A 21,797-nucleotide genomic window follows, 5' to 3' on the forward strand; every position below is an offset into this window, starting at 1 on the left:
ATGAAGTGAGGGGGGAGGGGTCTGTGGAGTCATCCCAGGAAACTGTTGTCTAAATTCAGAGGCGGTTACACTGAGTGGAGTCTGAAGCTGATAGAGGACAATGAAAAGCAAGTCCCTTCAAATCACTCTAAGTTTTACTGTAAGAGTTGCCAAGTCCCAGGGCTCACCCATTTTGAGTAAAATTTCAAATGGGACAGGGTGATGAACCCAAGACTCTCCTAGACTGAGTGGGGAAAGAATTAATCACAGCGGATGGTGTGTGCCTAGCAGGACTCGCTTGCATTTGGCATGACAGATGGCAAGCTATTGTCGCTGGCCCTAGCATCAGGAGAGCAAAAGGGAGAATGTAAACAGAGTTGCAACTTGTCCTAGGGCTGTCTGCAAATCTCTCAGTACAAGACAGCTAAGGACCTAAACACTGGAGCACCTGTGCAGGCCTCTGTGGTGGTGGCGTCTGGTTGGGAACGATGACAAAACGGGGAGCAGCCGCTGGGGAGGCAGGTAATACAATCTCACGTGCACTTTGCAGGCCAGCGCTGGTCGGTGTGTGACACACACACCAGAGCAGGGTGGTCTCGGGACAGAATCGACAGGATGGGAGGGAAAAAAGCCACGCAAGGTTTCAGTAATTCAATAATTTATTCCTCTAAAAAAGTGTGTAAAAGTATATAGCTCTCATCCACAAGGTATATATGAATGACATTTAAAATGGAGGCCTTTATCATTGTTTCTTTTTATCAAAGTCTTTAGTGTACTGAACCAGCGCTGTGCTGTAGTTCTTAAATGAACGTCACATATTTTTTTTCTTTCCAATTGTTTGCTATATATAAAAGAAGCTCACTGCAAAATGCTTGAAGAAAAAAGGAAACAAACAAAAAATCAGAACTTCCCAGAAATGTACAGCTTTTACATTTTAAAAAAATGCTCTGAAATATACATACAGGCATGCCGGACAAGCCCTCCCTGCTCCCCTCCCACTTCCCCTTTTCAAACTATGGTAGGAGTTCTGATTTTTGCAGAATTTTCAAAATTAAAAATTAAAAAAAAATAAAATAACTTCTCACTCTGTAGCAAATCCAGGGCTTGTACATTTCAGATTAATTCTGTAAAAAACTCACAAGTAAAATAATGCATATTTAAGGGAAATATACAGACTTTTTCACACAGAAGTACATAATAAGATTTTTTAAAATCTATTGCCATTCATTTATTTTTGCACAAAAACATATAAATATGTCACCAGCTTTTCTTAACTTAAAAAACTTAAATAAAAGACACCAGATGAAAACTACCCTTTGCTGCCTTCTTTTAAAACTTTTTATAACTTTTTTCAATTTTTGTGGTTTTTTTTTTTCCTTTTTTTATTTTCTGTGTAGAGTTGCATTTCTAGGGAAGAAAAGCCCCTGCAGTAAAAACAGCCCGTTTAAAAAAAGAGAGAGCGAGAGCGAGCAAGAGAAAGAGAGAGAGAAAGAAATAGAGATTCAAAGTTCTGATGAGTGCTGAGAAAAAGCAATCCCAAGTAGTAAAAGATTACAAATATCTACTTTACAGCCCGTCCCCACCGAGGTGACTTTATACAAGTTTACATCTCCATCATCTTACGTTCTTCAAAAGGCCTTGAGGATTTCCTCTCTGATAAGAAAAAATAGCACTGCGATATTTTAAGTCAATTTTACACTGTACACTTTAGATACAAATGGTTTGCTATATCAGATTTTTTAAGCTATACATTGGAAAGGCAACCCCTCCCCCAGTTGGTGGGACAGAGAAGAATCACCCATTTACAAGTTATTTCTCTGCTTTCACATTCCCACCACATTCTTTAATATAATGTTTTAAACGTTAGATTATCTCAAGAAAAATACTTATACAAAATCATATCAATTATTACATTTTTTTCCTTTTCTTTGTTAATAACCAGGACATGAAAGTCTCTTGGAAGAACTTAGTTTGCAGGACTCTCCCACGGAAGCTGGATCGGTGCTGGGCCTGTCAGGAGGCTCTGGGAAGCCGGTCCACAGCCACCACCCACAGACAGAAGCATACGACATACGGGCTAGAAACAGGGTTTCGAAGTCAACCCTAAGGTCTGGGAGAGGGAGTCAAAAATACTTCAGTCAGCTGTTAATGCTTAAAAAGGCATTTTTTAAAAGTCCCACATAGAGGGTCAGCTTCAAGTACTGGTTTAGCGGCTGATTTGTACTATTTCTTTGAAACAAGATTCCTATTGTCCAGAAAAAATTCACCGTGTTTGTTAACTGTTTTAGTGAGCAAACACTTTGGGTGATATGCACGAGTCCCTTTTGATCTAATGAAAGGAGAGACCTGGCTTTCTGTAAGAATTCTCTTTAAAAAAAAAAAAAAACAAAAAACAAAAAACAAAAAACAAAAAAACAAAAAACAACGGTACTTCCATGTGACTGTATAGAGAAGTGATTAAGGTCCTGGCATCCGGCTCAGGGCTGAGTCTGACCACCTTTGTGTACAAATGTAATCCAATGAGATGCGGGCCAGCAGCACAGCAGAACACCTCGGACCCAGGCTGTTGCGAAACTCTAGTGCTGGGTGGTTATTACTGCATCACTTTTCAGGCACGATCTCCTCAGTTTGTTCTCACTCCTTTTCTGGCTTCTAGGACAGAGGTATGTACTCAGAGAATCCTGTCGTGGGTCTCAGTGGGTTTCAACTACTGTACCTGGTCCTCAAGATTAGAAAAAAGAAAGTCGCAAAAACCTAACAACAAAATTAAAAATAAATAAAATGCAGCTGTCTCCAGACCGCCTGTTTACACAGGTGTCAACCGAAGATCTCCTGATAGGCTGGGGAGGCGGAGACCCCACACTAAGTCCTGTACTAGAGCTGGCTCTTAGTTGTGACACATCCCAGGTTCCAAAGTCTGGGTGACCCACAGGCATCCACCATTGGCTAGAGGATTGCATCCAGAGGGCTAGACAGCCTGGTACTAAAGAGAGGCTGAGAGCAGGCTCTTGTGCAAAAGGACAGTGTCTCTTCTCTTTTCCCTCTTAAGCCACCAACAGTTGCCACTTCCTGGGTACTGCAGGCTGCACACATCACACACTGGCTCAAGTCACTGCTATTGGAAATTTCCAGGTCTTCGTGAGACACGTCAAGGAGTCACTGTGGCAATGAACACTGCAGAATGAGCATGTGCCTGCTCAGAAGGCGTCACAGTGCAGGGCTGTAGGGAGTGGTCTGAAAAAGGCCGGCATTTGCAGAGTAGAGCATTCTCCTTGGCTGAGGCAGAGGGACAAGCGCTTCCCAGTTAGAGCATGTTCATGATGGCATTGTACAACTGTGTGAGCACCACAAAGTGGACGGGAAGGCAGGAAGTACGGTCCTGGGTGGCTGGGTTGCACGTGAGCCAGGATAGGGCGTTGTACTGCTCCAGCACAAACCTGCCAGGGAGAGCACAGAAGTCAGGTCTGGGCCACTGGGCCTGAGGTATATGAGGCCCATGCAGCCTACCTTGCACTCCTTCATACCAGCATGTCCACCTTGGGGGCGGCCACCAGGGTCATGAAGCCACTGAAGGAGACTGTTTCGTGTTGACTAAATGCCAAAATGGCAATACTGAATTAAAGAGAAATATTTACCACTACTCAGCATGACTAGTTTCTCAATGTTATTCTATTGTGATCACTGGAAACAAAATGGGGGTGGGCAGGGTCTCGCTATCTATCCCAGGTTGGCCTGAAACTCCTGGTCACAGCCTTAGCCACCTGGGTGTGGGGGTCCTGGGTATGCACCACAGGGCTTAACCCATTACAAGGCCCCTGTTCTGTGTTCCCTCACAAACCCCAGAAGCCAAGGGCTTGCTGACAAGGCATCTGTCTACTTCCCATTTCCAAGCCCCAGTACGTCAGAGACCACTAGGAAGAGCTTGTTTCTCAAGGCACCTGATAGTTGTTTGCTTGTTGTTTTGTTTTGTTTTAAGATCCAGTCTTGGGTCTGGGGAGATGACTCAGTGAGTGACATGAGGACTTGAGTATATGTCCCAGAACTGTGTAAAGCAGGGTGCAACAGTACACATTTATAAGCCAACAGTGGGTCGGGGGAGCATGAGAGGAGGTGGCCAGGAGCTAACTGGCCAGCTGGCCCATGCAGCTGCTGGGCACCTGTGTCAAGAATAAAGTTTTGGAAAGTGGTTGACCTCTGGCACGTGCACCCACATGCACACACGTGTGTATCCACAGACAGCGTCTCTTGTAGCCCAGTCTGGACTCTGGTCTTCAACTCTGTATGTAGCTGAGGTTAACTTTGAACTCCCAGTTATTCTGCCTTCTCTCTCAAGTTCTGGGACTACGGGCATGCACCATATACCAGACCCATAGGATGAACATTTTATGTCCTGCTAAAAACAGTGAAAAAGAATTCAGGCTTTGGGGATACATTTCCCAGCAAAGAACTTATGTTCCAGTTTAGTGCATCTATCTACCTATGACGGGGAAGGTTAAAAATGTTTTCAAAACAGTTCCTGGGCACTGTTTCCTAACTTTTTCCACCCAGGTTTGACACTTTCATCAGCTCCTTGGAATAGGGGATGAAGCGTCCTGTGTGTACTTTACTGTCTATTGAATGAAGTATACACTGCTTGTCCCAGCACAAACAGGAGTGGCAGCTCTCAGAGATGACTCGACACCACTGCTCTGTACAAACAGCAGAGTCCCTGTGAGCAGCGCCCTGCACTAGCACACTGCAGGAAACAAGGAGGAAGGAGCATCACTTTATGACAGACAGCAGTGCTGCCTCAGTCGGAAACTACCTTAAAACATCAGATGTGGTCTTGGAGTCCAGAGGATGTGGAGCCCGCTGAGAGTTCCTGGCGGGAAGGAGCTCATCTGTGTGTGCTACAGAGATGTGGTGATGGAGCGAGGCCTGTGGGAAGAACAAAGAGTGTTCACTTCCAGGTGCAGAACAGCACAGAGAAGGATGAGCCAGCTCCAGCCCCTCACTCTTGCAAGGCCAGGCTGCTGTGCATCTGCTCAGCGTCTCCTGTGACACAGCACAGTGTCCTAGAGCTACGCCCAACGCCAGTGTCAGGGCCCCTCTTCCTGGTTTAACTCACACTGTTTGGCTTCTTGCAAAAAAAAAAAAAAAAAAAATTTTTCCATTTAGTGTGTGTACACACCATGTGGGGGTCACACATGTGGGGGTCAGGATACCCTGAGTTGTTCTCCTGTAATCAGTTTTCTCCTTCTATCATGTGGGTCCCAGGACTTGGCGGCAAGTCCCCTGACCTACTGAGCCATCTCACCAGCACATCTTGCTTCTTCAACACATCAGTCAAGCACACAAAACAGTTATTCCTATGTAATGCTGACACCGAAGCTGGAACAATGGCTACTATTTGCCACACTGTTTTGAGTATTTTCACCTTTGGAATATTTTAGAGCAAAACCAAATACTGAATCATTTCCCTTGTAAATTTAGGAGGTACCACTTAACAGATAAGAAGAACAGTAAAAACATCACACACACTGAAAATGTGTGATTCTTTGTATCCACAGGCTACCGTCAATCTTCACTGATATTTCTCTTCCTTCCTCCAGCTATGAGCCAAACGGGTGTGTAAGATGGAAACAACTGAGGAGTGTCGAAGGTTCTGCAGTCTGGGTATGGCTGGTTTGTACTGTGACTCTCTAAAAACCTTCTACCTCTCAGATTCCTCACTGTTTGATCCAGAGGTTCGGTTAAGGGTGCACCTCCAGAGTGGGCAGGCAGGAACACTCCATGCAAAGACTGAACACGTCAGTCAGGTAACGGCAGCAGGCCCCGACTGTCTGCTGGCCCAGTGCAGCAATGTGAAAGAGACTACACCGTGCAAAGGGGACAGTCACTCCCTCCGCTCAGTCTTCAGGTGAGCGAGCTGCTCCACACCATCCTCCATGATCATCTGTGCCTGACATTTCTCAGCAGAGTCACACGCTGTCTCCTGTAGGATCACACTGTGTTTGGCACCCCTGCTTTGGATTTGACCTTAATAGTCCTGGAGAGTTTCCTTGCTTTGGTGGGTGACAAAATGTTATCAGCTACACACTGAATATTTCTCACTTTGGGTCCAGAATCAGTCCATTCTTCAAAGAGAAGCTCAGAAGTTTGGAGCAACAAATAATGATTGGAAACTACAATCATTGCAGCCAAGCTCTACAAAAGGAAGGACAACTCTAAGCCTACCGAGTCTAATTTTTAAAAATTACAGATTTTCATGGTATCACCCTAGGCCATTAGGAGCGGTGCTTCAGCTCCCAGGTGTCCGGGTTCCCGCCGCCTTGTCTCTTGGAGGTACCACAGCTCACAGGTTACTGCATTATCGCCTCCACTCCGCAGAACACTCGCACATTGCTCGTCCTCGCTGTGTCTAGTGCTGCACTGGGTGGCGCGGCTGCCCAGAGTACACTTAGCTTTTCCATACGTCGTTTTGTTTGCTTGTTTTCTGTCAGGGTCGCTGTGCTGTTTAGACTTGTTTCGATGCACAGCTCATGTGATCCTCCCACCTCTTAGCTGGGCATGGGCGTGCACCAAGTACATGTCATTTTTCACTTCTGCCAACATACAGATGGCTGGAGGTGGGTGCTGTGCCACAGGGGGATACAGGGCTGCTATCACTCAGTTCCCTACCTTATGTGTCCCTTTCCCCGTAGCTCTGACACCAGGGTACACTCTCAAACCTGTGCCTCTTTGCCAAACTGCTGGTAGGAAATGGATTCCATTCTGGGCTCTTTCACACTTTGCAAGACTGGGGTCTTGTTTTAAAGCCTTAGTATCTGGATCGATAGGTTCCAAAAGCCATACAAGGGGGACAAGCATAGATGTCAAAGGCCTGACTGACCCTGGCTCTGCTCTCTGGAGGACGGCGCCGGTATATAGCTGGGCAGGACTATGCAATGACTTAGTCTCCCAGCTGTCATACTGACTAGGAGAGAGTCAGGCTGAGCCACATATAGCTCCCACACTTACGTCAGGGTCCTGACTGCCTCCCTAGGTTAGTGTAGACTGACTTTTTAACAGCAAGTTTGGGTCTCTCTCCCGAACTCCACTCTCCTACAACTAAAATCTCCTCAGAGTATAAGTCACATCAGTCAAAAGAACAGAAAGACACTGTGGTACTTAATAGAAAATTTCTATCTGAAACCAAATAAAAACATCATTAACAGAATGATTTCTCTTAAAAAAAAAATCAAACCAACCTTTAGAAAGAGAGGGCACTGGTTCCGGGCCTGGGGGCATGATGACCAAAACCACTGGGGGAGATTCTCAGCTTTGGCAGTTGATACAAAATACCCAAGGGCCAGTGGCTGCTGCTTGAGCTCCTCTGGGGCCTCCCTAGACAGAAGCCGCTCACCCTGGCTCTGAAAAACAAGGCCCAAAGCACAATGAGCATCATGGGGAGCTAATCGTAGCTTTTGTCTTGACTGTGTACACTAGTGATAAGCCCCTGCCTATAGCACCTCCCACCAAAGCCCCTGGTGGCTGAGCAATATGACATGAAATATACAAATCTCTGCAGTGAACTTGGGCATCTGACAAAACTACGGAAGAGCCAAAGGTCCTGGCAACATGGATACATTGGTCCTAGGAGCACAAGCCAGCTGCTCTGAGGCTTTATGCCATAGCATATTGAGATGGAGATACCAGCATCCTTAGGTGCTCTTTCACCAACTGTCACTGGGACCCCTAGAGTATACCTGCTCTATCATCACCTACCCTGGATTAGAACTAAGCACCATGAGGGCAGCAGAGTCTGTAGGGCACCCCTCAGTCTGCTGGACCTTTCTGCATCAGGCACTTTCCACCTTTCAGTGGCTATCAAGGACTTAAAAGGTGCCTTTAGTGCAAGTAATAGTTAAGTGATCTGTTTGTTTTTGAATGCCTCCTATTTAGAGAAAGAAAACAATCTTTATTTACTACATCAAATCCTGTTAATTCTGATTCTTTATACACTGAAAAAGTAAAGTTATTCTGGCCAAAGGAAAAAAGCCAAATCGGGACATAGTGGCACATGTACACACATCCATGTGCATATAATCCATAAACGAAGGAGTTAACAAGGTTAGTGTAGGAGAATTAAGACTTCCAGGACAGCCTACTTGAGACCTGCTGTCAAACAAATAAAAGCCTTTGCTGTCACCTTGAACACATGGTCCTATGTAATGACTTAACTAAGGGTAAACAGTTTAGTAAAAGAAAATGTTAAAATGATCTTGCAGTCACCAGGCTGAGGCTCAGAACTGAAAAAAGCCACCTGACTAGTTTCAGAACAGAGCTGTTTAAACTGTTTAAATTGTAACTGTCTAATCATGGGTGTACTAGGAATGCTTGAATGCTCTTCCCAAATTCCTATTCTCCAAAATGGATTGGAGAGCTATGTCCCACAGAGACCGGGATCTTTGGGAGAGACTCATGCAGTCAAAGCATGGCTGAAGGTGAGGATGACATTCCCAAGGGTTGTAGTTGTTCCCAGCAACCTCCTTCTAACAGTCCTTACCCGACTGTGCTGGAAGTGAGAGCCCACACCGATTCCAGAGGGAGAGCCTGGGGAGGGAACTGGGGAGGAGTTGGGAGAGGAATGGAGGTTCCCAGTCATCAGGATGCCAATGTCATTGTCCATATCGTCTGGGAATGGAAGATCTACAAACATATCATCTAGAGGGGGAAAAAACAAAACACAGGAAAGTTAAAAGGTCACCGCCACTCCATTTTAGCATCCTGTATTTTGTTAATCTTCAACTGCTACAGGCATGTTTCGGGTACCTACCAGGCATCCTATCTATGTGTATGCAAGTGCTACAAGCTGTTATGGCGTTTTATCTCCAGTGGCTTCCTAACTAAGTAAAAACACAGGGGAGAAATCACAACCACGGAAAAAAGCCCCCGGTTCCTGACAGCCTCTAAAGACTGATAAAAAGGTGAAAGGCAGTTATATAGTTGCAAGGTCAATGCTGGCACCACCCAGCAGCAAGCAAATGACAGCCAGGTACATGATCAGTACCTATAGGGCTGGAAGGCTGACAACAGTAGAACAGGCAGGAGCCTACCCTGACATGGGAGAAGCCCGTTCCAAAACAGATCAAAGCAGTCAGTGTTCATTACGGGTTGTTCTCCCTCTCACACTGCAAAAGTTGGGTACGCTTGCAGGAAATTTGGAAAGAAAAATGTGAACGTTAAAAACATCACGAAAACCCTGGTTTCCACAGACACTTGCCATAACGCCTTCCATTTCCACCTGATTGGGACTACAGTGAGGTCACATCGAAGGCACATTTTGATATCCTTTCCCCTCCCCACTTAGCATGAATACATACTGGTAGATGTTAAAATTCCAAGAACCTCACAAAATTGAGTATTTTATGGTTTGTGACTATTTTTGCAATCCTATAAAATAATTCATAAGAACTGCACTAAAGATTTCTATTAAGAATAATAGTCAGACATGGAGCTGTCTGCAGCAAACTGCATCCCAGGGTGAGCTAGGAAGGTGGCATCTTCACATGGCCATGACCTCCATACTCAGATCAGGACAGCTGTGTACTGGAGGGTTGGCATGGTGGCTGGAGAGCGAGAGCAGAGAGCTGTTATTCTACCTTTAACAGGAAGTGGGTTAAGTTCAGTTCTCTGGTCTTAGTGGTTAACTGTCAACTTGGCTGAGTCAGTAAGCAACAGCAGGAGTGGAGCAGGCTGGTTATGTCTCCAGTGAGTGGGGGAAGGTCTACCCTGCATGAAGGCAGTGATGGCTGTGGATGGAGGCCCAGATGCAAACAGTGGGAAAGGAGAGAATGAGCAGCTCGGGCTTCCCTGCTCCCAGAAGCTGCATGGACTGCTGGGTACTGACACAGCTGCCTTGCTGTGGACCGAAGCCAGGAGCCGAACCTTTTCTCAGGGATTGTCAGAGGCACAAAAGCAGTAACACGGTGCATTACAGAGTAGTTCACACAGGCAGTTGTTAGACTTGGTGCCTCCTCTCCGTGGTTCCTATGATACTACTACAACACACAACACGCTGCAGCGGCCACACCTGGCACTCTCACTCTGCCTTCCACTCACCATTGTTGGGGCTAAACCCATCTTCGTTAGGATAGTTGGCTGGAGCCACCTGGATGGTTGACGATGTTGGGAACACCAGGATGTGGGTGCAGGAAGCATCCTGAGGTGTGTTCAGCTGAGATGACTGCATGTTCAGCGCGGTGCTCCGGCCAAACACAGAGCCCATTGTGACGGCATCTTTAAGAAGCAGAGCTGTGTCAGGGTGCCTCTGCAGACTCACAGCCCCAGAACGAGGTGTCACCTGACACAAACACCTCAAGAGGCAGACAGTTAAGGCTGGGTCCAGATGCTTAAGTGTCTTTAAAGAACCTGACTGATAACACCAGTAATGACTGCCTGACTCTCACCTCACACCAGAAATGTGAAGATAAACCTGGACAGAGTCCACCAAACACACTGAAAGTTACTTACCTAACAAGTAAACTAAAACCCTAAAACCAACCTCCCAGCATTCTTTCCATCTGTGGCCTCACAATTTATAAAAGCACCTTCTAAACAACAGCAGCTAATGCTCTACCTAACCCTACACAGTACTTGCCACATGGGGACCTGTGCTAAGCGACATACAAGTGTCTCAGTGGTTCAGCACACCCACTCTGAGGTAGCAGCAAGTATCTACTTTATAAATAAGGACAGAAGCATCTAAAAGACGCATACTGCTGCAGCTGCTGCTGGCAACCAAGGGGAGCTGAGGTCTAAGGAGCAAACAGTCCAGGCACTGTCCTGCTCTGAAGCCTGTCCTCAGACACTCTCTTGACTTCACATAGGGAAGGAGTAGACAGTGTTCAAAACCACACTGTATCTGAAATGTAAACAGATCCTAACAGGCCTGCTTAGTGGCAGGCCGTGCTGCTTCTTCCCACAAGCCAGAGCATTTACAAAGCTTCCACGATATACCGACAGCCGAGAGTTCACTTATGCCTGGACCTTTATTAAATGCTTTTCTTTTTAATTCACTACCCATCCTCAGTGACAGCAGAGCCCCTAAAGCCCTTCCTGAGGTGCCACACTGGCATCTAGAGGCTTTCTGGAGGGGGATCCTACGCTAACAAGAGACAAGGGCTAGACAACACTCACTAGTTGCGGCTCTGCCAGCTTTCACTCATGCCCAGAACTTCATCTCTTTCCTAAGCTGTGGTCAACAAAGATAATTAAATCCTTTCCTAGGAAGATACCAGACGGTCCTATTTTCTAGGTCAAAACAAAAGCTTCTCTTTGAAATACAATACTTATGTTCTACATTTATCTGTAGATTTAAGTTTGAATGGACTGGGCTGATAAAATACTATTAATGTAACTGACAAGAGAATTTACCTGGCATCACTACAAAGGACCCCTGGGGCTCCATGGCAACCAGGCAGGCACTAAGGATAGAAGGAGAGTCTGCGGCAGAGATCCCACACATGCGGCACACATCCTTGAGCTGTTTGCTGATTGTCTGCAGTGAACATTCTCCAAGGAGGATACTCCAATCTGAAGCCAGACATCAGAAACACAGTCTTTAGAAGTTTACATGGTGTTTGTCAGTTTTGCTTAGAAATATACCTGTTGTGACCCAGTTCTAAAGGGAGCAAGGTTTTCCGTGTTTTGTCCCATCCTTTGTTACACAGCTTCAATCCCACTACATTAACACAGAAACAAAAGCCTGCTCTTCTGGAGGCCGTCATTCTGTCTAGAGTATGCCTTGAGGGCCTGCAAGATCCTGACAGATTCAGGCTCTAAAATGCTTTCAATGCTGAGGTCTCTGTTGGTTGGGCTAGCCATTCTTTTTTCAGGGTCTGATTTTTCACTACCCCATCAGAACTTCACTCTGACAACTGCTCAAGCAGAAGCATTACGTCTCAGCCCTATTGATGGGGATCTGTGACAGTAGCTCTGTGTCTAAGCACTGCTAAGTCCTGGTATATACTCTTCCTGCATAGCCTCTGCTGTCACATGGGGCTCAGCTGCTGGCATCTCTACAGTCACACAGTTCTTCCTCCCAGGGCAGGCACACAGCAGTGTGCTTTATATTTCTAATTCCCACTGAATTGGGAGAGAGGAAAGCGACTGAGAACGTGAAGAAAACCGTCTTCAAATGGGAGAAGTCAGACAGGTGGGAGCGCCACAGCACAGCAGGAAGGCAGTGTTCTTCCTGATACACACTGGCAGCAGGCACCAGGGTTACCCAGAAGCTGAGGGCTTCTACAGGACCTCATTCAAGACCATGGCTCCTGGAGGAGGAGTCCCAGGTCAGCTGGGTGGTGAATACGCGCTTGTGCTGTCTGTATGGCTCCTCCAGCCACACTTAGGCTCTTCCCTTAGGGGCCAGGAAGGAGAGCACACGCTTTCCCACAATCCTACGAGGGGCCTTGATCATTTTCTAAAGCGCCAAGTGACAGACAGCATGTTCACCTCCTGCTTCTTTTCTGTTATTTTCCCAGCTTCCCGAGGGTTATGAATAGCTGAAGGCCTGTAAGAAACAAGACTGACTAAAAAGCAGACTAGGGAGGAAGAGAGGCAATCTGATAGAAATGATAGGAGTAATCCCTGATGTATTAACCTCCAGGCTATTGATACAAGACTCATTATAAGTGTGATGCTGTTTTAAAAATGAAAAAGCCCCATTTTTCCCAGTCCACAGTCAAGTGTGACTAGAAGAAATGCCCTCCCTTCTGTAGTGTGTGCATACATGGCTCTTACTCTGAAACTTTAAGTACAGACCTGCCCTACAGGCAGCAACTTGCACGTGGGCTCTGTCTCTCTCAATGGTTTAATTCCAGGGATTCCATGGTTGCTGGCTTACACTGTCAAACAGTGCACACATTCTAAGAGAGGGGCTAGCATGAACTATAGTCTGGGGCTAAATCTTGCCTATTGCCTGTTTTGTAAACAGAATTCTGTTCACACAGGCACAGCCATTGGTGTAGTTCACTGTCTTATGGTTGTTGTGACTTTGGTAGAACTGATGAGCTGCAAAGTGATCAACTGCTTTGCAAAAAGAAATTGTACTCTTGGGCCTTGGCAAGGACACTGCCCACTCTACAATGGTAACCACAGACCACTCCGTGATGTATGTCTTCTTCCTCCTTAATTAATTCTTTTTATTTTCCCCTTCCCTTTCCTCCCTCCAAACACCTCCATATACGCCTCCTTGCTCTCTTTCAAATTCATGGCTTCTTTTCTGTCTCTGTCTCAGTCTCTTTCTCTGTTTCTGTCTATCTGTCTCTCTCAGTTTCTCTGTGTAGCCTTGGCTGCTCTGGACCAGGCTGGCCTCAAACTAACAGAGATTCATCTGCCTCTGCCTCCTCAAATGCTAGATTACAGGCTTGGGCCACTGCACCTGGCTCATGGCCTCTTTTCCATTACTTATTGTTTCATGCATATGTGTATATTATTTACATATAGAATCCTAAATGAAATCTGCTCAGTCTGTATAATGTTACTCATATGTGTGTCTTCTGGGATGATCATTTGGTGGCGGACAGTCAATTGCTGTGCTCTTTCCTCGGGGAGACTACTTCTCCTCTCATCATTCCTTCCTTGCCTGAAGTTCTCTATGTATGACTGAGGCCTCTCCTGGTCTTTCCCCCATTGACTTGCATGTCTACTGCTGTTGTCCTTGTTCAGCTCACATTCAGGGAGTCATAGTCATGAGACTTGAACCTGCAATTCCTGCAGCTAAGGATCAGGGAACACTGGAGAAGGGATGGAAAGATTTAGTAGGCAGGATCGGGAGATGACTGTGAGATGTGTCTCTCAGTGATGTCAGAAACTGCACCCCTATGCTATGTTTATTTAAGATTTCAGAGAACTCGCGGCAGATTCAATTCAGGCTCTCACGCTTATAGATAGCAAGCATTTCACACACACCTCTCCAGCCGTAAAGGCTGTTCTTACATATGGCCTTAACAATCACCTATAATCTCTGACAGAAGTTGTCTTAATCCTAACTTATTCTTTTGACTGCCTTTGTAAGCAATGTTATAAAAGTTAACTATCATTTTATACTAATGAGACGTTTCCCACTTTACATTTAAAATATGACATGTATAAGTGATGGGGGTGGGGGCTACAGAGAAGTTTTTAAACTTCTGGTTTATTCCTTAGAAAGAAAACAATCGCTGTCATCAGTTTCAGCCTTTGGGACTTTAAGGTCCCTGCTTTGCTCAGCTCCTGCAATCAGTTCAGTCTCCTGTGCCCCTGCAGCTCCTTCAGAGACTGCTCACCTTTAAGCTCCCCATGGCCAAGACGCCCCAGGCGGCCAATGACAACTCTCCAGGGCAAAGATGTCATCTGGACAATCCCCAGGCACCATTCCCATAACTTCTGCAGCCCAATCTTACGCGCAGACACTTTACTCTTCCGTGACCTGACAGAGAGAGAAACAGGAAGGGTCCTACACGAATGAGTTGTCCCTTGGCAAAGCACACGTTTCTAAAGGACACATCCATGCCATCCCCATGGAGTTAACAGAAGTTAACATGAACAGCAAGGCCTCTCACCTGCTTGGTAAAGCAATGTTCACAACACAGGTCTCCAGTAATTCCCCATGGAGGTCAGTGCAGGATGCCAAAAGCCAGCGCTGGTCATGAGATAGACAATAGCCCACAAAGAGCACATTGTATTTCTGGCTCGCCTCACCAAAGGTCTCTCCTGGCTCTGTCTGCTTGTCTTTGATTGGGGCCAATATAAAGGGAGGGGAATAAAGCTGGATTGGACTGGGCCGCTGAAATAAGAAAGTTCAGTATTAGCACAAAGCCAACCGAGAGAGCATTTACAATAAAACCCACAGCAACACTAAGGGAAGAAAACAGGGAGTAATTACAATAGGCTGCTCCTGTAGCCCCCTCTCTAAAACTAAACACATGGCTAGCAATGACAACTCAAGAGTGTAAAGGCACTATTTAAACACATGAACTATGAAACCCTGTGGCTTAGCTGTTTAAAACGACTGTCTAGAAAATGCTACAGCCCTCAATGTTTGATGAAAAGAAATTACGATATTAGAAAGTAAGCTGACCCAATGTCAATAGACACTAGGAAAGTAGAAGTGGAAGCCACTTCGATTATGCACAGCCCCAGGACGGTCTGGAATCGGAGGTGGAAAACTAGAGGGACTGGCAAGATACAGAGGCACAGCTCTAGGCTGGAAAGCAGGAGAGGCATTCTGGTTTACACACTTTAGCAGAAGATGGCTTCTTTACAGATTTCTGCCTCCAAAACTCACCTCTGGGTTCTTGAGGGTCATCTCAATGCTGGCTGCAGGCCCAAAGCCAGTAAGTGATTTAATGTGGATCTGTGTAGGCAGGGGCCGCCTGCACTGGCAGTACACTGAAAACGCCATGGACTTCAAGTATTGAATATAGAAAACATGTTCATCCTTCATTGTCTGCAGCATGTACTGGCAAGGCACAATCTACAGGACACAAGCAACAGTCAGTTCGAAACCCCAAAACCAGAGAGCTGGAAAATGAGATGACATGGGCTTATGGCTAGAGTGAGGAGAAGGAACCTTAACTTCATAACATGTAGATGTCAAATATGATCATACCCCAATTCCTCCCAGTGAAATAAAGTTGTACCTCAATGTCCCCCAGCTTTTTGAGAAGGGTAGTATCAGTCTTCTTGAGGACTGTCCTGTCCCACTGCGGGTACAAATTCTCAACCTCCTGTCCCACTGGCCCTCATATGGTACAACTTGCATCTTAGTTTATGCCCCATCTGTAGACTATCTGACATAGCATGCTAAAATGTTATCCAATCACATGGGATTTTAAGACAATGAAAGACTGTCAACAGTCTTTTCTGTTTACTTTGACTTCCATCCTTGCACTCTATAGGCAGCTTTCAACAAAATGAAAGCCATTTCAAGTGTACAAAACGTTTAAAAATGACTTCGGTCTAAAGCTAGCAAAAGTGCAGGGAAACAGGCATGCTTACTCACTGTTCAGAGAAACAAGAACAAGGTTTTTAGAAAGTGACATTTCAGTGTCTCTATTTAAGAATGCACTTTAAGAAAACCACACTAGCATGTTTACTAGGCTTTGCTTACGCCAGTGGAAAGCAAGTGCACACCAAACGCTGGCCCACGTGAGAATGCTCAAAATTGTAACATGTGAGGAACAATCTATAATGGGTTCAGTCTCAGCACTGGAGAGGCTGGGGTTTCGGAAACTGAAGGCCAGCTTCAGTGCCAGGGTGCCTCTTTCAAGACAAGAAAGCGGTTTTTGTTTGGTTTGTTTGTTTTTGACAAGTGGCACAGGAACAGTATTCCCATGTTAACTAGAAAAAGAGAACCCTGACCTTGTAATAGTGAGTCAAGACAAGGGGCAGAAATACACTAGGATGGAAATGATGACTGAATCTAAAGGACGGAGCCCTGAAGGAGCAATGCTCTTTCTAAAGGCTCATGGACCTGCAAGCCAAAAGTCTCAGAACTCCGTCTCACAGAAATAGCAGCCTAAAGAACAAGCCTGTGGACAGCAACCTGGAGAATGAACGAGCTTCTCATATGCTCGGGTAAGTGATCCAGCATCTCCGTATAGCAGCGCATCAAGCTCAACAGCCAGAAGTTTCCGGAGCTGGAGTCCTCGTCTGCAGTGTAGGTGAAGGGGTCCACCATGTAAATGACGACAGCTGGAGGGTGGGCGTGGCTGTCTGCAGAGTCGGGCTCTGTGGGGATTCCTATTCTCTCCCTTTCTGTGACACTGGAGAGAGAGAGTCAGGTGTGAGGCTCTCACAGCACAGATAAAACTCTATCACACAAATCAGTTACAGAACACACAGAGGCCCCAGGAGACAATCTCAGATCCAATGCAACAGTGTGTGTCACCCATCAGGCCCAATGTCCCCAAGATGAGATGGGATATAAACAGCAGCACAAAAACCAAAGTTGCTGTGATACCCACAACTTCTGGGTCTTGGGTTTCAGACTTTCAGGTGACTGATGCTGCCTGGTAGAGCCTATGCAAATATCCTCAAATTCAAAACTCTTCAACTATGTCTGGTCCCAAGCATTTTAGAACGGGGTACTCAGCCCATGTTACTCCTCAATGGGAGGGTTTTTTTTTCTTGACTCATTTTATTTTCTGTTAATATGGCACAAAGAGGTTTTATAGCAACACTAGTTAATGAACTCAATAATATGCATGTTAATTAAAAGTCCTATCTCTTAATGGACCCACAGAACGACACTTGTCACTTTTTATTAGCAAGGATAAAAGAGCTCCCTAACAGATGCTGAGAGTCTTAAAAGCTGTGTATATGAGGGTAGGGGTGAAGGGAGGGTGTCCAAGCTGAAGCTCCACTCTGCGTTGGTGAGAAACACACCTGTCTTGTCCATCCTGGGAGGGCTGGGTGGAGCTCTGCCCAGGATCAGTGTCTCCACAAGCCACATTCCCTGGGGTTCGATCCGTGGAGCTGCCCCCGGCACTGGGATTCTGCCCCCCAACACCACCACTGAATCCTGAAGAAGAGGTAGTGTTCATCTGAGTGATGCCTGGAGCAGAGGCGGTTGAGGAGCCTGGTGGCCCAGAGGAGGCAGATGAACTACTTGCTGCAGGGTTTGCAGAGCTGGAGCCGGGGTTGAATGCACTGCCAGCTGGGGGTGCTACTGAGCCTGAATTTGAGGGTAAAGACCCAGCATTCCCAGGCGTGGCTTGTCCCTGTGCTTCTGCTGGTGGGCTCTGGTGCTTAGGTGGCATCAACAGGCCACTGTCGAGCTGCAGAGTGGCTAAGTAAGGTGCTGAAAGAAGACAAAAATGATCTTAGTGACCCCTTAGCAGTGTCACACTGCACACCTCCTACATTGCTACCACATCCGAATATCAACTCCTATGCTTGCAAATGGCTAAATGTACATGGAGAAACTTGTCAATTCTACTACTGGCTACTGGAAGAGACAGACAAGAATTTGCTCATAAGTTTCCATTCTGATGTCACTGAGAACTGGATCCCTTAGCTGCACCTACAGTCATACAGTGCATCATGGATATTTGTCACCAGTCATACAGTGCACCATGGATATAAGCCCCCAGTCACAGAGAACACCATGGATCTCTGTCCCCACAGTCATACGGTGCGCATGGACATGCAGCTTTACAAATTCTGAAGGGTTTCTTCAAGCTTAATCAGCTAATATCAAGCAATGCTGCAGTTTTCAAAAGGGCTATAAGCACATATAATGTCAGGAAGTGACTTTAAGAAATATTCATCACTCAAAAATCAGAATTTAGTCAGGCATGGTGGCACACACCTTAGAGTCAGCACTCAGAAGATGTAGGCAGGCCTACATAGTAAGTTCAGGTCAGCCAGGGCTACACAGAGAAAACCTGTCCCTCGCCCTCCTTGCCCCCAGAGACCTAATTACCCAGAACACAAGAAAACAAACACGGAGACTTTCCCACTTTATTTCAATAACTCCCCGTGACAAACGCTTTCCCATTTACCTAGGTGATGGCGGCAAACTTGAGCATAAAGTTTGAGTCTGGAATGATTGTCACTCTCCTCGCTGCTCCAAGACTGGTTAAACCACTCACTCACAAGCTCCTCTGTCAGCTTCTGTGCCACGGTCTTCCCCACACGCATGATCCCATCACGGAGCACTTTGCAAATGGGCTTGTGCTGTCCCAGCCGACACATCTGACAGCACACAAGATGGTCACTGACAGCAGCTACCCTCCACAGAAGCATGCAAGCACACCAGCATTAGCAGCTGGCCTTCCTAAAACCACTCCGTCCTCGGTGAGAGGCTCTGAAGAGGCAGAGCTGCTACAGCAGCCTGTGTGTTGACTACTCCTGCAGGTCAGAAGCTAACAGGTACTCACAGGGGGCCAAGCAGAGAGCTCGCATAATCAACTGTAAGAAGGGAGCTTTCTGCTTGGCAGGGAAGGGAGCCCTTGCCTCCCTTACTGTAGCTGATGAGGTGAAGGTTCATGTACTGGTTAGTTTTGATCAGCTTGACACAAACCTAGACCTGCCTGGGTACAAAGAGTCTCTATAGAGAAATTGCCTCTACCAGATTGGCTTGTGGGGCATTTTTCTGATTAATGATGGATGTGTAAGGGCCCAAGCCATGTTGGGACTGCATAAAAAGGCAGCTGAGCAAGCAGCAAAAACAAGCCAGTGAGCAGCGTTCCCCCATGGCCTCTGCTTCAGTTGCTTTTGGTCAGTGCTTTACTACAGCAACAGAACAAAGACTAGGAGAGCTAAGCAACCCTACATTCCCAGAGCACACCTCCAAGAGCATGAGAGGGCCACCGCCCGAGGCTCCATAAGGTGGGAGTGGCAAACCTAAACAGAGCCAGCAAGCCAGGAAGCTTTGGATCAGGCTGAAGTGTCATTCAAGAGAAGGAAAAAGCTGTCTGTGATAGCTTAATTGTGACCTGGCAGTGTTTTGTACCCTCAGAGCGGCAATGGTGAGAAGTGACAGTACCCAGAGGTTTACAGATGCATTCTACATTAGCATCTCCTCAGCTCACCACTAGTCCATGTTCTCATAGTGAATCCTGTTCTAGAATATATCTGAGGTTAAGCTACGAGTCTTATTTGCGAACACTTCTGCAGTGCCCAAGGTGCTCGAAAGCATTCTATGCACTTCAGCAGGTAATTGTTTTGTTTCACACTGCCAACACACACGGGACTACAAGTGCAAGGCCTCTTGCTTCAGCAGAAGACACATGTGCACCTGCTACTGAAAGACCGAGAGTCAGACTTTTCACAATTAAAGGAACTTACATACTAAAGATGGAAAACTATGTTCCTGGTTTTCATATCAATATGGTCACCATATTTTTAATCTACACCAAAGTTTTAGTATTACGATGAATATAGTGTTAAAACACAGGAAAGTACGGTCCACTAGTTTTCAGCGCCACTCTCAGGAGCTCTTACAGGCAAACTGTGCGCGCATGATGCACGTGCCTCCTGTGTTTACAGTTCCCACACACAACTGGCACATGCCCAGACTCTGAGCTGGTAAGTGGAAAAACCTTGGATGGCATTAGGAGTGTGGTAAGGCTGGTCTTCTCAACCTAATAAAGTACAAAGCCTTGGGGAAGGGATGCTTTTCCACAAACAAATCAACCAACCAAAGATGCAAAACAACAGTCTAACTCTACATTTCATGCCTATTTGCAAACTCTCTTTAAGATCTATCTCCAGGTTTGTCCCTTCAGTTACAGCTAGACACAGGCCCCACATCAGGGAGGGAGTCCCACCACATGCTTACCTCATATACAGCACTCAAGTCCCTGAAGAAAGTTTTGGCTCCTTCGAGCAAGGCCTCATTTTCTGGACACACCACAATGTAAGCAACATCACGGTGGCCTCCATAGGGCTCCAAGAGCAGCCTCTCCCAAAAGGGCAAGGCAAAGGGTGAGATGGTCAAGAATTCCTTGTCATAGCCCAACAGCAGAGTGGGGATGGGCAGCGGCTCAGGAGACTCCTCCGACCCTGCAATGATGTTGCTGTTAGAGAAGGTATGTGAGTCTTCTCCAGCGTTGGACAGCAGCATACTACCTGATGCTCTGACTCTGTGTCTGAACTAGGGAAGCCTATTGCATGCTCTAGGGGTGCTCCTGCAATCAGCTCACTGAATGGGACCCAATGAAGAGCCTTACAGGAGTCTGAACATCTCAGAAAGGGCCAAGGGGAGCAGGGGCAGCAGACAGCAAGCCAGGTTTACTTCATAGACACACTGCTTCAGTGTGCTTCAGCAAAGCAGGGATCCTGGCCATGAAGCAAATGAAGAAGCCCAGATGGACAGATACCATGGGCTGAGACAGAGCTCCTTTAGGGAACCTAATTATGACAGAGGAAGAGGCTCCACGTGACCAGGAAGGCTAGGTCTGGCTTAGCCATGGAAGCATAAAGGAAATTAGGAGAAGTCAAGGCTCACCGTAGGTCCCACGTCCTGCCATCTTATGGAACTGCTGCCAGGTGAGTGGTCCCTGCACATGCTGGATGTTCTCCCAGGTCCTGCCTGTGCGCTTCTTCTGGATAGCATCCTGTAGAAAGGGCTGCAGGGACAGCAGCATGCGCACCACATCTTGGGATGAAAGCATACTCGTGTCCAGCACTGTAGGAGGAGAGAAGAGCAGAGGACAAGGACATCAGGGCAGCACTCTCCCTTCTATGCACCACCCTGGGTCTCCATTTATAGAAGACTGTCAACCTGGGAGTCAAGAGAAAAGGTCTTCCAAATTACAGAAAACAATGGGTAACTTGCTAACAAGAGTAAGGAGTGAAGTGGGTTACAATGAAGTGTTCATTTGAAAAAGGAGTAAGTAAAGAAGTCGCACTTTCCCAATCATATAAAACTATTTCCAGTATTTTTTCAGAAGACAAGAGAGGTACAAAGGTTCCTCAGTTACCACTCAGCTCTCCTTTCACTTACGCACATCTATGTTTTGAGGATAAGGGAACAAAAAAGGAAGAGACCTAGAAAAACTAGTAAAACAGTCTCACAAAACACCAAATGCTTTATAGAGAAAGAGGACCTGTACAGTACTCCCCAGATAGCTCTGAAATGTGCCTATTTCTTCCCACCCTCAAGCAAGCTACTATTTATTTTCTCTTTATTCTGTAACTATTTCTTTTATTAAAATATCTTAACGTTGGGGCTGGAGAGATGGCTCAGCAGTTTCTTACTGTTATTGTTCTTGCAGGGGACTGGGGCTCAAGTCCCAGCACTGACATGGTGGCTCACAACCATCTGTAACAGAGTTCCAGGAGATCCTGCACCCTCTTCTGAC

At 46.3% G+C, this 21,797-nt stretch overlaps 1 protein-coding gene across 5 annotated transcripts in view; it reads right to left on the bottom strand.

Moving 5' to 3' along the window:
- Nucleotides 1-620: 620 nt before the first annotated feature.
- The window catches only part of Med13l (mediator complex subunit 13L), a 217,038-nt gene continuing 195,861 nt past the window's right edge, over nucleotides 621-21,797 (bottom strand). For 4 of the 5 annotated variants that reach the window (XM_060382522.1, XM_021642607.2, XM_021642599.2 and 1 more), the window contains 14 exons: nucleotides 20,942-21,121; nucleotides 20,273-20,496; nucleotides 18,492-18,684; nucleotides 17,374-17,788; nucleotides 16,532-16,751; nucleotides 15,272-15,460; nucleotides 14,547-14,770; nucleotides 14,271-14,440; nucleotides 11,377-11,535; nucleotides 10,063-10,239; nucleotides 8,507-8,664; nucleotides 7,209-7,370; nucleotides 4,784-4,896; nucleotides 621-3,416 (listed from right to left, as the gene is read on the bottom strand). In XM_060382522.1, the coding sequence (XP_060238505.1) occupies nucleotides 3,284-3,416; nucleotides 4,784-4,896; nucleotides 7,209-7,370; nucleotides 8,507-8,664; nucleotides 10,063-10,239; nucleotides 11,377-11,535; nucleotides 14,271-14,440; nucleotides 14,547-14,770; nucleotides 15,272-15,460; nucleotides 16,532-16,751; nucleotides 17,374-17,788; nucleotides 18,492-18,684; nucleotides 20,273-20,496; nucleotides 20,942-21,121 (2,717 nt within the window). In that variant the 3' untranslated portion in view covers nucleotides 621-3,283. The remainder of the gene's footprint in view (nucleotides 3,417-4,783; nucleotides 4,897-7,208; nucleotides 7,371-8,506; nucleotides 8,665-10,062; nucleotides 10,240-11,376; nucleotides 11,536-14,270; nucleotides 14,441-14,546; nucleotides 14,771-15,271; nucleotides 15,461-16,531; nucleotides 16,752-17,373; nucleotides 17,789-18,491; nucleotides 18,685-20,272; nucleotides 20,497-20,941; nucleotides 21,122-21,797) is intronic. The other variant, XM_021642614.2, reaches the window with a different exon arrangement.

The sequence above is a fragment of the Meriones unguiculatus genome, chromosome 4 (assembly GCF_030254825.1).
Source record: "Meriones unguiculatus strain TT.TT164.6M chromosome 4, Bangor_MerUng_6.1, whole genome shotgun sequence".
Taxonomy (NCBI): domain Eukaryota; kingdom Metazoa; phylum Chordata; class Mammalia; order Rodentia; family Muridae; genus Meriones; species Meriones unguiculatus.